The sequence below is a fragment of the Desmodus rotundus genome, chromosome 1 (genome assembly GCF_022682495.2).
Source record: "Desmodus rotundus isolate HL8 chromosome 1, HLdesRot8A.1, whole genome shotgun sequence".
Lineage (NCBI taxonomy): Eukaryota > Metazoa > Chordata > Mammalia > Chiroptera > Phyllostomidae > Desmodus > Desmodus rotundus.
In genome coordinates, this window is record NC_071387.1 from 145,698,157 (window position 1) to 145,715,931 (window position 17,775).

General features: G+C 41.7%; 1 protein-coding gene and 1 non-coding gene across 6 annotated transcripts in view; both read right to left on the minus strand.

Moving 5' to 3' along the window:
- The window catches only part of EPB41L4A (erythrocyte membrane protein band 4.1 like 4A), a 239,538-nt gene that overhangs the window by 124,203 nt on the left and 97,560 nt on the right, over positions 1–17,775 (minus strand). For 4 of the 5 annotated variants that reach the window (XM_045197611.3, XM_071219408.1, XM_045197610.3 and 1 more), the window contains exon 2: positions 16,138–16,242. The exons of the other annotated variant lie outside the window; for it this stretch is intronic. In XM_045197611.3, coding sequence (XP_045053546.2) covers positions 16,138–16,242 — 105 coding nt within the window. The remainder of the gene's footprint in view (positions 1–16,137; positions 16,243–17,775) is intronic. 5 annotated transcript variants of the gene reach the window in all.
- On the minus strand, positions 3,334–3,548 carry LOC112307233 (small nucleolar RNA U3). Its single transcript, XR_002975029.2, has one exon. It is a non-coding gene; the product is annotated as a small nucleolar RNA U3 (small nucleolar RNA).

Below are 17,775 nucleotides of genomic sequence, written 5' to 3' on the forward strand. Positions count from 1 at the left end.
TCCTGCCCTCCTTCCAGCACCAAAGTTTTTCTTTCTGTAGAATCATTTCTAGGAGAATACAAGGCTTTATTTCTCCTATATTTTTTTAAATCACCTTTTAACCCCTCCATGTGCTTATTTCACTTCTACACTGTAAAACAGATCAGGGGGCAGGGGGGAGGGGGGGGACCATTGTTTTATACTGTCTCCTCTCTCCCCTCTTGAGCCCACTTTAGAACTCACTCCGGTACCATGCAACGACCCCTGCACTGTTGCTCAATCTAATGATAGATGCAGGGTCTTCACCCACTTTCTTGCAATGCACTCATCACTGGTTTCTAGGACACCTGGCTTATACCTTACTGGCCACACCTTTACAATCTCCTTTGCTGGCTGCTCCTGATCTCCCTAACCAGGAAAAGCTGGATTGCCCCAGGCGCACACCCAACATCAAGGCTCTTGGCTTTAAATTCAATTTACATACTGACAACTCCCACATGCAGAGCCAGACCAGAACTGTCCCCTGAATCCAAATGCCTACTTGACAGCTCCATTTAAATGCCTATTAGAATTGCAAACTTTATACATTCAAAAGGGGAATAATGATTCTACTCCCTCCTAGAAATACCTGTTCTCCTGCAGTCTTCCCCATCTCAGCAAACAGATAACACTTTTGCACGGGCAGCAGGTGGTGAAAACCTCTTCATTATCTATCACTTCCCTCCACCTGCAAATCCTGTTGGCTCTATGTTAGAAACAGAAACAGAACCTGACACATTCTCACCACTTCCAACTCCAAGAAGTCATCCACCATTCACCTGGATTTCTTCTTAAAAAAAAAAAAAACTGAGTATTGTTTATTTTTTAGAAAGCATATCTGGCAGTTTGGCCTGACACCCTTGGCCCCCACAAGGCTGGGGGCCAAGAAAAGACCACTCCAAGCCACTGCCAGGCCGCGCCTGCTTGTGACAGTGGGGAATTGTAACACATCCCACCATTCTTTCGACATTGTTTCTGTAAAAGCTGACTCTGACTAATACGTAGTCTGTAAATAAACAGCATGTTTTTATAAGAATCCTAGGAACTAACTTCAAAAGCTACACACTCTGATCTTTAGTCATCCCAGCTCTGGAAGATTGGCTGAGCATCAACTGTAAATCCATGATGACGTAAAACCACGACGACTAAAACCAGGATGACGCACACTACACCACTACTTGACCGGTTTCGAGGTCCTTAGCAGAAGGAATCTCTTGTTCTGCTCTCCCTCTCCCTCCTTATAAAAACCTCTGCCTGCACTGAGATGTTAAAATGGGCTTTGAGACATGAGTCCCCCATCTTTTCAGGTGCCCAGCGCTTGAATAAACCACTTGCCTTTCCACGAGCACCTGTTTCACGGGTTTGGCTTTCATTGCAGCAGGCAGCCAGCCAGACCCGAGTTCAGTTACATGCTGACAAGCAGAGACATCCACTCCAACTCCAGCTGTTAACAATACAGAAAGTAACCAAACCAAATTAATGGCTTTCTCTCTCAAGCTTTGAAAGGTAGCAGTCCAGGCCATAAAAGTCTAGAAGCATTGCTCATCTTGTTTTTTTTTTTAATTTTTATTTATTGATTTGAGAGAGAGAGACAGAAACAGACAGAAACATCAATTTGTTGTTCCACTTACTTATGTACTCATCGGTTGCTTCTTGTAGGTGCCCCAACATGAAAATTAAATGGTGCTGCAACTTTGGCGTATTGGCAATGATCTAACCAGCTAAGCTACCTACCCAGAGCACTCACCTGGATTCCTTAAACGACTCTTTTAATGGTATCCCTGCTTCTACCTTGGTAGTTGGAGAAATTCTTTAAAAACACAGGTCAAATCAATTTACTCTTCCGTTCAACATCGTCCAGTGGCTTCCCTTCTTACTAAATAAAACCCAAAGTCCCAATGATGGCCTATAAGGCCCTACATAATCTGGCCCCACTTCCTTCACTCGCCACTGTGCTTTGGGGACGAGACAGCAGAAAGGACCTCAAGAAGAATGTTAGGACAAATAGAGCCCTCAAGGAGGCTGCTGGGGAGGACCTAAACTCAAGCAGGGGTGTCCAACCTTGTGGTGTCTCTGGGCCCCACTGGAAGAAGAGTTGTCTTGGGCCACACATTAAATACACAAATACTAATGAAAACTGATGAGAAAAAAAAAAAGGTTTTAAGTAAATTCACAATTTTGTGTTGGGCCCTTGAAGGGAAGCAAAGAGAAACCTGTTGGAAGGAGGAAGAAAGAGCACCTTACTATCTGAAGGCATATATTTAGCAATGCTGTTGTTGCCTCTGGCAACATGGAAAATAAAAGATGTACCTAATGAAACGGATGATCCAGATAAGAAGATTTGCAGGCGGACTGGGAAAGTGCAGATTGGCGTCTTTGCTGCCTACAATATAAAATGCAAGAGGAGAGAGATGAGCTTTTAAAAAAGAACTGTTAAATATAAAATGCCAGGACTTACTGGGTTTGAAATAGAGGTGTCTCATCTCTGGCCATATCAGAAGGCAAAAATTAAGGTGACTTATGGACAAAGATTGAATGAAGGGTGCTTAGAAAAACATGAATACAACTATAAAACTAATAAGTCCTCAAAAGAGATCTAACATGATGCTTCAGACCCTTTCAAATTGTTAGCAAACAGCAAGTGGGGTCCTGCTACCCACCACCACCCCCTAAGCAAAATTCTGGAGACAGGGGTTCTGTGATAAAGGAAAGGAGTCTTTATTTAAAAGCTACACAATTTTGGAATAACAGCTTGCCACATAAATTAGTCACAGCTTTAATCAGTTGAACCTATCAATTAAGGCTCAATTCTTTACCACCTGAGTTCTCCTATCATTCATTCCCCTGTTTTAAATTATCTTATTCCCATAGGGTTACTTTGCAAACTGAAACAACATAAGATACAAAAGCTACACAATTTTGGAAGAATGGCAGGCTTCTGCCTCAGAGCCTATTCCCTCTAGAACACCCAAAGAATAACCCTCCCACCCTCTGCCAGGCCAGCCCAGTCCTGGGCTGCCCCCAGAATTTCTTCCCATCCGAAAAACCGCCCGTTGGGGAACACAAGTAGGTACAGCATGCAGGCATCCTTGAGGAAGAAGAGAGTCCAAGAGCCAGTCTCTGCCCTCTTTTTATTTTAAATCTTCTGGCCCATAATTCCATAATGCGCTCTGGAGGTGTTCCGCTTCTCAGTCAATCCTGTCCCAGGCTGTTTACCATTGCCTCAGGCAAACTCCGCCCCAGTGATCTGGTCAGACCTCCCTATATCAAAATGAGCAAAAGGTCTTCTAAGAACCTTTTTTTTTTTTTTAAGAAACCACTCAGACTGTATTCTCTCCCTCTTACTCTTCCAAAGGAAGAGAAGAACAATCAACAATGGCTATTGAGAGTTGCAAAAGCAACACCAGAAGCCGGCTTCACACTCAGGGGAGAACACTTAGCCTCTTACTCATGGCTTCCGGTGCTCTACACGTTCAGAGAAACTTCTCTAGTAACGAACTATAGAAATTATCCCTGAAAAGTATAGTCTTTCTTCTAAGGATCTTAAGGTCATTGTTCCCCAACACCCCTACAAGGAATCTAAAGTATTGTGGATAAAAAAGAGGGTCCTACAGAAAAGAACCTCACAGAGTGATCTGATCACAAATTCCTAACTTGCAGGTCACATGGTAGTCGTGCCCCAGGCATATGTATAACCTCTTTTAACTATTTTTTTATTGTTGTTCAAGTACAGTTGTCTCCATTTTCCTCCTACAACTCCCCCTACCCCACCCATCCCCACTTCCCACCCTTGACCCTATAACTTCTTTAGTAAAAGTTTTAATCTTTGCCCTAAGCTAGCCCTGTCAGTTGTTCGACTACATCTAGGTTCATTCATCTCTGAAATGCCAGAGTAATGCTCTTTTTCAGGGGCCTGGGAGGGGTAACCACCCTCACAGGAGCACTGTCCTGTACCTCACTCTCTCCCTCCTTCCTGTAGTCTTCCTTAAATTCCCGCCTTAATTTCAAATGCATAAAAGACTGTGAAACTGTTGTTCTCAGGAGCATTTGAGATCTTTCTTCCTAGCAACTGTCATCAATTTGGCTCACATAAGATCTTATAAAGATCCTTTTCAGTTTTGGACATTTATACATCAACAGTATAGAGCTTATTTCAAAGCAATTTGTGGGTGTTGCCTTTGTCTAACAGAGTTGATTATAAATTGATTCATAAGAAATTCACAAAGTTTTTTAAAAGGCTTATATCAGCTTGGGCTGGAAGGGACAGAGACACTGCACTCTGACAAGAGGACTTTGGAACCTCATCCTCATCAGGTAAACAGCACGCTGGGTCTATGACTGAGCTGCAAACACATACTGCTTTTTACTGAAATGGAAGAAAAACTCAAGAGAAAAAAAAACAAAAGTCCACAAAGCAGAGTGTGAATGTCACATCACAGTGGACAACTCCTATGCAGTAAGACCAAACTTTAATTTAAAAAAAAAAAAAAATGGCTACATGTGCCTGGCTAGACCTATTAAGAAGTAGTGACTGCTATGTGCCTCCCATTTTCCACTTGTTCTTTGTTTTTTAATCCTTACCCAAGGACACCTTTTTCTTTTCATTGCTTTTATGAAAAGAGTAAGGGAGAGAGATATCCATGTGAGAGAGAAGCATAGACTGGTTGCCTCCCATACATACCTGGACTGGGAGTTGGCGCCCAAACCAGGATCATAGTATCCAGAACAGGAGTCATATGTGCCTGCACCTGAACCAGGGATCGAACCTGCAACCCACGCAGGTGCCCAGACAGGGACCAAACCCCATGCTCCAACCAACTGAGCCAGACCGGCCAGGGCCCATTTTCACCTGTTCTAAATGGAAGTTGCTACACCAATTGTCCTATCCTATGTGTCTATACCAGTTATCCTATCCTTTCTTTGGGAAGAAATCCTAAAATGAAAACAAACAGGATCTTAGGAATGACAGATTCTACGAGAAAAGTGCTGCATCCTATGAGTTGACAGCAAGGTATGCATTTTGTACTGCTCATGAGACTTTAGTTCTTCTTTACTAAGTGTCATCTACATTTTGCTTAACTGAATATGCTCCCTACACATTTCCAACATAAGTGAGGCATCATCTTGAAATCAAATCTTAAATCTGACATACTCTGAAACTGCAGTAATTAAAATACACAGATGATTAGGTTAGGGTTTGTTGAAATTCTGTTCTAGTAACTGAACATAAATGTAGCTTTAGCTAACCATGTGATTTGGCCCAGAGGAGCCAAGCCAACCAAAGTAAGAAGGACCTGGACCCCGTGCTCAGCACACCGTGTGCCCAACTCGAGAGCACTCAAATTTCATGGTCGGCACAGCTACACAGGGCAGTCTTGCCTCTCCTCTTCTGCTTTTAGTCCTGCCGCCTAAATGACCTGATCTAGTAGTCTCATGACTTTCAACACCTAGAGACTCCTAAATGTGACTCTATCCTCTCAGGAGCCCAATCTACTCACCTAACATATCTCCACTCGGATGTCCACTGGGCATCTTAAGCTTGATCTATCCAAAACAGAACTATTGACTCCCCACTCCCAAAAGCTACCTTTTAATCAGACCCTATAGCATCTCAGCTTGAAACTCCCAGCAGATGCACATGAATGTAGCCTACCCCAGGCTGCCAGGACCTATACAATGTGGATTCTGCCTACTCTTCCCATTTTATCACTCTCTTTCTTACTACTACCTAATTTTATTGGTCTTTCCATTGTACAACACCTGCTATTTGTCCCTGCCTAAGTACCACTGTTACTTCTTGCTGCCATCCTCTCCCTTCTTGCCATTCAAGTCTCAGCTTAAATATCATAGGAGAGTTACTTTAATAGAAACTGTTCATTAACTATAGAGAAATAGAAAACCTACTGTTCTTTAAAAATAGAGTTTATGATGAACAAGTTTTTTAAAATCATGGGATGCACAACCATACAGATCCTGGTGACATTACCTGAACCAAATTTTCATACACTTTCTTCTCCCACACACTTCATTTCCTCTTACTAGAGAAGGGTATCTACACCGCACCCAGTTGCGGGCAGCACACTAGGAATACCATATTTCCATAATTCCTTATAATCCTACACATTTCCCAACTAACTTTCTAACATCTCAGTAAAGCTTTTTTCTTATTTTTTAAAAATTTTATTTATTGATTGGAAAGAGAGAGACGAAGGGAGAGAAAGAGAAACACAGATCTGTTCTTGCACTTATTTATGCACTCATTGGTTGATGCTTGTACGCGCCCTGACCGGGGATTGAAAGCACAACCTTGGTGTACCTGGATGATGCCATAACCAACTGAGCTACACAGCCAGGGCTCTTTTTTAAATATCAGAGAGGCGTTTTCTCACCACTCGATGGATGTAGCCTCCTAGTCTCTCTGGCACACCATCTTATATTACTTTCAAAGCGTCAATCAATCATTACCTGATATTGGAACACATATTTACAGTCTGTCTTTCCGGGAATACAAACTTCTTGAGACCCAGGACTCTGTCTCTTGCTGACCACTGCACCCTAGTTCCTGAGACAGAGTGGTTACCCAGTAAATATTTGGTGCAGGGTCGAATGGAGATGAGAAATAGCAGAGTTTCATGGTTTCATGCCAGGGGCGATGGTTTTAAGCAAGAAATGTCCTCAGTAAACATCCTCTACAAAATACCCTTCAACTTAAAAAAACTGATGAATGTGTAGCACAAAAAAATTACTTAATTTTTTAAAAGTTCCCGGATATCATCAGCTTTTAAAGGGCCTACTTTTGTTAATTCATAGAGCGACTTTCAAAGTTCACAGTCCAACAGGTAAAGGGAGTAACACCCACCTTCTGCCCCCCACCCCAAAATGTACATGCCCAACTCTGAACAATTCCTGGAGCATCTCTCTTACTGGAACAAGTCATAAAAAAAATAGACAAAGTAGTTATCTTACTTTTTAGTGCATACAACATACTTGAAATTTTATAAAATTCAAGAGAAAATGATACAGTAAACAATGCATAAAATGCATTCTATCACAGGAGGCTACTGGCAAATCCCAATCAAATATCTTTTTATATTCATGAAGGAAATCCTCTTAAGATTCAGAATAAGGTTAAATAAAGGTCAATTTCTCAGAGGTTTGTATCAAACCTCTAGATTAAAGAAAAGACTAGTTTCCTATGATAATCAAGAAACTGTCTAGAATCATTAACTCTAAAACCACCGCCATCCTAGCCGTTCCATCAACTGTCTGAAATGCCATTCTTTATAGCTCGTTCTGACTTAACCGGGGAGTAGGACAGTCATCTAATAAAATGTTCACAGTACAGAAACCAGCAATATTCCTGTCACACACTTACACGACTGACAAGGTGTGGGTCACAGGAATTGGTCACAAAATCCCGTTTTATTGACAAGAAGAATACTTAGCATACCTGCATACTCTTGTACATACAAATATGTGTGGGTACGTAGGTGCATATATAGTGAGGTTCCTACCACTCCTGATAGCTTTGTTTTAAAGTATTTGCAACTTTATTTTCAACTGTTTCTCCTTTTAATCTATTTTTGGCAAAACAAACAAACAAAAAAAAAACACAAGGCACTGGATGACTGAATGCCATAAACAAAGAAAGAACCATTCTAATGCAAGATAGAATTCAGTCCCTCACCTCCCTAAACCTGGAAAACAAATTTATGAGAGCCATGGGATAAATATTTTATCACAAATGACCCATGAAAGACACCTTCATGTGTACTGTGATCAACCATCTAAGAGGGCAAAGGAAGGAACAAAAACCATAACAGAATTAAGTTCAAGATGAGTCCCGGAGCTGACTCTAAAGAAATCTAGGTTCTTCAAAAGCATTTTGAACCCATGTCAAATCAACACGTAGGACAAAGAAACTGAAGAACAATCAAAGCATGCTCCGCGCTGCAGGTGCTCGGGCGAGGACAGCCGGCACACGCCCGCGGCTCTGTGGGTGGCGGCTGCACCGGCTCCCCTCTCACCGCTCTGCAGGATGCTTTCAAGCGTGTCAGCTGCTGGATTCTCATGATGTATCACACAACCGTGCTCGGAAGAGATCAAATCCACTTTAAAAAGAATATGTTCCTGAGAAACATCCTCTATTCATCTATTCCTTTCTTAATAGAGACTGTTCATCAAGTATAAACATCTTTTTAAAAACTTACTGTTTTAGGAAAATACAGTTTAGGATAAGCAAGTTTTTTTAATCATGAGATCCACAACCACAAAGCTCCCAGTGACATTACCTGAAATCACATCCTCATACACTTTCTTCTACCACATACCACACTACCTCAGCACACTGAGAATACGGTTCTATAATTCCTTACAATCTCTCACACTTCCAACCTAACTTTCTAACATCTCAGTAAAGCTTCTTCTTTTTTAAATCAGGTCAACTCTGGTTTAAATGAACAGGACAGGCCTCCATAAAGGAAACAAGGCAGTAAACTCAACATCAGGGCAGGGATGCAGCAGATAGACATGCAAAGGAGAAGCCAGAAAAGTGTTCTTCCTGCATCCCACCTCCACTGGCCCTGCACACCCCGTCCAGGTGAGAGTTCTTTCCTTCACTAACATTACAGGTCGCTTAGTGCGCAGTGACAGAAGCAGTAATAGAGTGACTGATTGTACACAATCTCTCCCCTCGAGGAGTTTCCAATCACACGGGGGATATTACTTAACAGGCCAATACAATGCAGATTTTTGTAATTAATGGGAGGTAGCCTAGGATCTTCCTGGGGGGTGAGAGAAAGCTTCAGGGAAGAGGCATCAGAGATAGATACCGCAAGTGCATGGTAAGAAGAGCAGGGTTTAACCAGGTAAAAAGGAAAGGGAAAAGAACGAGAAGGGAGTCCAGGCGGGGAGAGCAGCAAATACATCCCTCTGAGGCACTATGCTGTAAGTGAGGAGTGCAGTTAGGTAGTTAGGTGTAGCCACAGAGTACCTGGATTGTGGATTTGAGGGGAGCATGAGTGGGGGAGGAGGGCTGAAGAGCCCCACTGCAGGAGAAGCAGCTCAGGAGCAACCAAGGGCTATGTAGCTTGAAAGACTTTGGAGCCCATGTTAAGGAGTTGAGATTTTCCCTTAGGGATCCATTAAAAAATGTTTAAGCCACAGAGGAGACATCATTCAAGTTGCCTTTCGGAAGGAAAACTACAAACCCAGAGGGGAAAGCATTGGAGGGAACGAGGGCAAAGACAGGAAGCCCAGTCAGAAAGTTATTACAGAATCCAAGCTCATGTGCTGGCACTGGAAAGAGAATTCAGAGATGGAGACTGATTCCAGAGAGGTTAGTAAGTGACCACGAGTCCCATTTACAACTGGTGTCCCAGCTGAGTTATTAACAGGGGCTCTTTTCACTCTCAAAAGTAATCTGTATTGGATGGTGGATTATATAATCACTCTAGCTATTAAGAAGGAGAGCTGACAGGACTTGGTGACTGGTCAGCTATGGGGTGGAAAGAGATGACTGAGTTAGGAATGACACCCTCACTTGAGCAAGCAGAATGGGAGTGGCATTCTCTAAGGTACTCAAACAGATGTGCACACAACTCAGTGATACATATTGTACACAAGAACTTCCTGATGGGTACATGGGCAACAAATAGTTTTAAGAGACTTAATTCCCAGATCCTCCTCGGCTTCCATGCACAGTCTGTCTTAAAGCTGATCTACCTAAGAATAGCCCTGAGATTAAGATGCAAGTTCTCCTTTCCAAGACACCCCCTTCCACAATCCCATCTTTCCTGATTTAAAGGAGAAAAGCACCACTCACCCATTTCAGTCTCTCTATGTCACACTGCCCCAGGCTGTGAAAAGTCCAGGGAGTAGAAACACAGGAACATTTTAAAATACCAATGTTGGCAAAGTTGCCTTTCTAAAGATGCTATAAATTGTCTTTTCCTACCTTACATATATTTCTGGTAAGCATTAGACAAAGTGATAAAAAGACGGAATTTGGGCCCATAATTGGGTTATTTTGAATTCAGTTATATTATACAGTAGGGCAGCAGAGGGTATGGTGATTTTCATTTAATGATCTTCCAACTTACATCTTCCAGCTAGAATCAAAATACAAGGTCTGTCCAGAAAGTATCCAGCCACATACTGTGAAAAATAAAGGCATTTATTGAAGAAGATACAAGACACAAGAAACATTGTACTCAGGACAACAACGCCTCAGTCCCCTTCAAAGTAGGCACCTTGGGACCTCACACAGTTCTCCCAATCACCATCAGCTGCCCCATCGTATTTTCCTGAAGCCAGCATGACAAACTTCCTTTTTTTCTTTGGAAGAGGGCTCACATTACTATCTGCACACATCTTATCAGCCACTATGGCTGCCTGCCAGAACATGAAATTACAGAAAGTAAAATCTCACTCGGGTCGCAAAATACAATAAATCAGGATGCAAAGAAGAACACCATTACTCTCGGCAGAGCCAGCCTGCTAGTGCTCAATGGATGATTATTTTTGCTGAGAAACACTCAGAGCATTTGGGGCTGAGAGAGGGATACAAATATATACACAGTTTAGCTTATCTTTTTAAAGGAAATTATTTCAGAGACAAATAGTGCCAGGAGAGACATTAAATGTGTGAGCCTGTACCCAGGTAGAGTGTAAGAGAATCAAGAATAAATCTGCCCCGGCCGGGTGGGGTGGGGAGGGGAGGGGAGAGGAAGGAAGAAGGGAAGGGAAGACGCTTTCCACATGTCTGTCCATTTCATGATGGGTGATTTATGATCACGCCTGCCTACGCCGCATTCAGTGTTCAGCAGTTTTTTACCAAAAACGGCATGACCTCCAAGCCCCACTCTCCCTATTCATCTGATCCCGCCTCGAGCGACTTTGTGTACTCAAAGGGAAACGTTCTGTGGATACGGAAGAAGTAAAACAGAAAAACGGCAGAAGCACTAAAAGGCAACAAAAGTGATGAGTTCAAAAACTGTTCTGAGAAGTGGAAAGAAAGTCTCCATTGGTGTACTGCGACAAATGGAGAGTACTTTGAAGGTGACTGAAGTTTAAACATGTAAGAATAAATACACAATTTTTTATAACTAAATTCCATTGGGGGGGGTCCCCCCTCATATAAATTTCTGCTGCTGTTAACAGAAGTTTATCATCTTACAAGTCCAAGGGACAGAAGTCCAAAATAGTCTCACTTGGTGCAACAGACTATTTGTGTCCCCCACAAAGTTTCTATGTTGAAACCCTAATCCCGATGTGATGGAATTTGGAAGTGGGACCTTTAAGAGGTAATGAGGTCAGAGAGTAGAGCCATAAGAAAAGGCCAGAGAGCTCTCTTTTTACCATGTAAAGTTATAGCAAGTCAGTCATCTGCAACCTGGAAGAGGACTCACACCAGAACCCAACCATGCTGGCCCCCTGACCTAGATTTCCATCCTCCAGGCTACAGGAAATAAGTGATTCTTGTTTAAGTCACCCAGTCCATGGCAAGTTGTTACAGCAGCCCGAACTGACTAAAACCCTGGCCTAAAATCAAAGTGCAGGGCAGGGCTGTGTTCCATCCAGAGGATCCAGAGAGAACCCAATCCCTCACCTTTTCCAGCTTCTGGAGCCTACTGCACCCCTTGGATCAAGGCCCCCTTCCAGTAAATGCATGACTCTGACCTCTGCTTTTGTCTTCACATCCCCTCTTTGGCTCTCCTGCCTCCCTCTTTCCTGTATAACAGCATTTGGAATTACACGGATCTCACCTGATCAATCCAGGATAATCCCCACCCCACCCCCCACATTATAAAATCCTTACTTTAATCACACCTACAAAGTCCCTTTTGCTTTGCAAAGTGCATGTTCACAGGTGTTAGGAAGTAGGAACAGAGCACAGAGAGAGCCGGTACCCACTCAAAGTAAAGACACACCAAGCTGAGCTGCTGCATCATACACTGTGAGGAGAACAAGAGGTGTTCCTGCTGACCTAGCAACCAAACTGGCGAGACGTAGTCCTAGAATGCCTGGGGAGAGCAAAATTTTGGGACGCTCTGCTGCTTTAGATTAATGATCAGTACTTTCAGAGAATTTTAAATATTGACAACTGATAAGTGGCAGGACCATCAGACAAATCTGGATCTCTCTGACTCCCATGTGTGTTCTTATAATCCCTGTGACAGACTGCTTCATGTCCACCTTAAATCGAGGCTGGGCGTTTTCTCTAAGTCAAACCAAGGCCCTGATATAACGGAGCTACCTCCCCCATGCACACCAACCAGATAAAGAAAGAACCTGATGACAGGGGCCAGAGCAGAACAGAAAGCAGGCTCTATGCCCAGACTAAATGCTTTCACGTTTCTCCTTAGGAAAAGGAACCGCAAGTATGTGAGCTTTGTGTTGCCCCTTTAAGAGACTGCTTCACAGAAGTACGCCTGGGTTCACACACACAGCACTGTGTGGATTCAGTCTCAATAAATGTGTCTTCATGCAGAGCTGTTTTTATTTTCCAGATATCCTTTAACAGACCCCACCTGAGCAGTGAAGTTAAGAAATGACAGTGCCAGGAGTATTCCAAATCACATTAGCTGGACTCCTTAAAGAGAAGCTTGCTTTAACAAGGTTTAGGTCTGTCTGGCTGTTTCTCTTCACACGCAGGTAACACCTGAATCAATGCATTTGCTACATGAACTTCCCAGTTACAATTTAATAAAATTCATATTTTCCTATTTAATAATCCAGGGAGTAAATTCCCTTTCCCTAGAATTCCTGAGACTATGTGAAAAAGAGAGGAGGTTCTAGTACAGGACCTGCTCGTAACAGGCATTCATTAAATTATTGTTCAAGGACCCATGAGCTCATACATAAAGGCCAAAATAAACTACTTTCTTGACACAAGGTCAATCTGAGAAGTTAGCTTATTATAAAATGCCATTGAAGTCCTCTCAATAAACACTAATATGGGAATTGCACAGAAAGAGAGAAATCCTTCGTATCCTAAGTATGCAGAGCCTTTTTATCTTACATGCATTCCAGTCAGGACAATATAGTGGCTGCAAAGTCTTCCAAACATGAAGACTTGAATTTGAATTCTGGTCCTCGTACTTGACAGTTATGTGGCCTTGGGGAATTTGCCTAACCTTTTTAGCCTCTGTTTCTTCATCTCGAATAGTAGGATAATAAAACCAAACTTATACAGGTGTTCTGAGCATGCAATGACCATTAATGGAAAATCTTCAACAGCACCTAGTGAGTTGATGACAATGACGGTGATGGGTAATGATGATGAACTGTCTAGATCCTCCAGGGCAGACAGGTTCCCTGCCATGTGAGCTCCATCTCTCCTAGGCACATGTATATCAGGCTCTCGGGTCGCTGGGTATTTTCTCAGACAACATGCATTAAATCTCCAATGTATACATAAAGCCCTCCCTGACCCTTCAGTCACTACCAGTGCAACTCACTTGCTTACATTTTGCACATTTACACTTTAACCGTAACTGGCTGACTAGCAGTGCTGCAGGTTACCCAATCCCACCCTGCTCTCCATCCCGACCAGGATTTGAGGCATAGCCCCAAGGCATGATCATTTGCTAATGGAAGGGAGAGCCTAGGGCTTTTCATGCACAAGTGAGCCATCTCTTCTTTCCTCGTTAATCTTCATTTCCTTTTATCAGCCAGAGCTCATCCCACTTTCTCTTTTTATTTGCCTCAAGGGTAGACCTAAGGGGTCCTTCTTAGAGCCTCAAAGTATTCTCTATGCAGATCTTAATTACACTGGAGGTTGTTACACAGGCTTTCCCCATTAAAAATAAATGTTAGGATACTAAAAAACGCAAAGCAACACATAAAATCCAATCTAATGGACAGTAATACACACTTATGGAAATCATTACTCTCTATTTTTAAGGCAAATATTTTTTACCATGTCTTGTGCCTTTCCAGCATAGGGTTATTCTTTAAATTCATATTTAAGTAACTATGAGATACTTACATTAAGTAACTATGGCATAGGCAGGGCTGCTCCTACTAATATAGAGAGAAGACAGAAAAAAATGAATTTGGGTTTATCAACAGACTCCCTAGAAACTTCAAGTGGTGCCTTGGGCGGTTGCCCTTCCTCAGTGAGAAGCCTGCCTGAGCTGCTCCTGAGAGAAATCCAAAATTCTGCCTCAGCACCCCAGAGGAGCGAGTCAGGAATGGAAGCACGTGCTCCTACCCAGCCACACCCCGTCGGCCCCCCAGAACTACATGCTGTGACGAAAGGGTTACCTGGAGGAAGGACCGGTTTTCATGACCTTACTCTCACACCTGCCCACAGTTTAAAAGGACGTAAGACAGTCAGACACCTGAACATGCAAAGACTACACGATGTTTACAAATCACCTCCGTTTTATCTGAGTTCACCAGAAAAAAAAATCAGGAGGTAGAAAAATTCATTTTCTCGTGTGGTTTATACACCTGAATAAAAAAAATTTAAGAGCTTTCCCCTTCTAATTGTATAATTTATCTTCTCCTAAAACACTTGTATTGCAAACACTATCACAAATGCCAAACTTTAGAAGTAAAGGGAAGAAAAAAATTTTTTTGGTTTTAATATAAGCCCTAGAAAACTCTGAATAAACCATCCATACCAACTGGTAATTCTCTTGTAAAGATACAGGCTATTGTTTGAAATGCTCCAGCTTTTCACATTTTCCTCCCCTTTGGAAAGAAAAAAAAAAAAAAGATACAGTCTATATAATTTTAGCAAGACAGCCAGTCTTTCCAGACAAGGTCTGACACACGAAATAGGATGAGGAAAACTACATTTTTTTCGGCTGAGAAAAATGTTATTTCAAAAACATGAATATAACACAAAATCTCTTCTACAGCCTTCAATCTAATCTTTCAGTATAGATTTATAGTTCTGCTGTATTGATGTATGGCCTGTATGGGACGGAATTCAGTGAACTTCTGTATATGCCATTCCCTTCCTTTGAAGTATGCGTCGATGACTACTTGCCTTTAGAAAGCTATTCCTTTCTATGGAAAGCTAACCAACACACCCACTTTTTATTCCTACTCTGTGAAATCCTCCTATGAAACAGAACAGGTTGTGAAACTAGCTCAAAAAAATCACAAGTTATCACCATCAATGACATTCCATTTGCCTGCCTCTTCTCATCCGAGCACATTCCTGAGACCTGGGCAGGGAAACACCACTCAGCCAATCATGTCCCTCACTGGACAGACAGACCCCAGATGACCCAGTGGAGGCTGGAAGAACTGATGAAGGAAGAAGAACCAACATTTTATTTCAACAAGAAGTAAGCAGCATGAAAAATAAAAGCTAAGTCAAATAGGGTATTTTTAAGGTAAGCATGTGTCTATCGGGGCTTAAAATCTTTCTTAGACTAAAACAAAGGTCAATAATGAATATCCTTTTGTACCTCAAAACCATGACCTCTAAAGTCTGTCCTCTGTTTATCATCTAAGAAACAGCTTCTCGGCCTTATAACCACATACAATCTATACTAACCAATGTAGTGAGTTTCTTAGTAACTGTCATGCAACAGTCGGGAAGAAGTTCTGAGTCAAACCCTTGGGAACAATTGGCATCAGACAGCAAAAGCTTAGTTACCTTTACTACTCTAACTCCATCAAGCTCACGAATAAAAGCCTCTATTTACTGTACTTTACACTTGCTTGCCCCACTTCTAAAAGTTAGATAGCCACCTTTTTACACCGTATATATTTCTTCTCTTTAACCATTCACCTTCTTAAAAGGTAGAAACATCTGTCAAGAGACCAGCCACTTGCCTCCTAACACATTACTTGGTTTACTTAGTCCTCCTAACAGCACGAATGGAAAGTACTCGCTACGATATGGCTGCAAAAATGGAAGCCGGGTAAGCCTCGTATAAAGAGCAGCACACACATGCCAGTTGTGAAGCCTGCAGCTCTGCAGACGTTTGGCAAAAGAAAAAGAATTCAGAGAAATTAGCAAGGGAAACATGTTGAAGGTTTTCCAAATCATTGTCATTTACAAGGACCCTAACCTCCTACAACCACAGCCAGAAAGACCAGAGGCAGAGTGAAACTTATAACCAGAAAGATTTAATACAGAGTCGTGGTACTCACTGTCTGATGGCTTCTGTCACAGTATCGCAGCCCGAAATAATCTATCTCCACAAGGTTTATGTGACGGAATACGTGGTGAAGGACAACGGAACCTTTCGTTGACTTCTGTAAAAATAATGCACAGTTTTATCTTTATTTTTAACAAGGTGTTTTGTCATTCTCAGTGGGACACAGTCACAATTCTCATCTTTTACTAGCTTCGCTCACAACAGGAGCAATTTTATGAGCCCACAGTTCCCTCTATTAAGTGTTGCCTCAGTTACAAAGGAAAAGTGTACTAAAGAAATTGCTTTGGAAAACAATCTTAAAATTGTAGTGGGCTTTAAATTAATATAGACTTATTTTCTTATGGAATTGAAAATTATCTTCAGGACAAAATTCTTGATGGACAGCAGGATGACAGCTAGTGGGGAGGGAGTTAGGGGGTGGAGGGATTGAGCAAAAAGGAAAGAGGACTCATGGACATGGACAATAGTGGGGTGATTACTGGGAAGACGGGGGTAAAGGGGACTAAATGGTAATGGAAAAAAATACAGTAAAGATTAATTTTAAAAAAAATAAAGAATCTTTTATAGCCCTGGCTGGGTGGCCCAGCTGGTTGGAGCTTGGTCCCATACACCAGAAGGTTGCAGGTTTGATCCCCTGTCAGGGCACATACCTAAACAAAGAATTCAATCCCTGGTCAGGGAGCAAATACAGGAGGCAACCAATAGATGTTTCTCTCCCACACTGATGTTTCCCTTTCCCTCTCTCTCCCTGCCCCCTTCCTCTCTCTCTAAAATCTTTAAAAATATCCTCAGGCGAGGATTAAAAAAAAAAAGAATCTTTTATATAAAGAGCATCTAATAAATTCATCAAAAAACACATTTTAGTTAAAAATCCCATCATCTTTCACTTTAAGCCATTTTCAACTAGTGTTACTCTTACAATTAATACAGAAGACATAAAATTTTAAATAACAATAGCCAAGACTTTTATTTTCAATCCTCAACTAATAAACCCATTGATTAAAGATATCAATTTTAAAGTTCTGAAAAGCTCTATCAAAAATCATTTACTGTATCTCTTTCACATAAGCAAAAACATGAAGAAAACATTCTCCTTGGCTGCTCTGTAAATGCTGACACGGATCTAAAAATCTCATCTCTCTTCTCCCCCTCCCACTGCATACACAGATTCTTTCAATTAAGATTCTTATCATCTAATAGCTTAAATACCAATTATTCACACCTATGAGATAAACATTTAACCAGCAAGCACTATTCCACATACCACATGCATCTTGATAATACTCCACGTCAATGGTATACACGCAGACTACAGACATTTCCTTTGTTTTGCCCCATCACTGGCAGCGAATACAGGATAGTTTAAAAAAAAAAAAAAAAAAGTCCCCAAGAAGTCACACGTTGTGTTAATGAAGTAGGGCTTTGCTCAGTGTCAGTTTTCTCCCAGAGACTTAACGTCGCATGCTCTCTCCTGCAGGTGAGTACTCAATACTGCACTGCTTTTAGAAAATGAATTTGTAACCTAAGAGAAATGTTTTAATTAAATGTGTGATAAAAGCACACATTGGGAGAAAATAGTTCTTATTTCAAATCCCTCAGGTATTTTGTTTTCCTCTAACTTCTCTTGGTT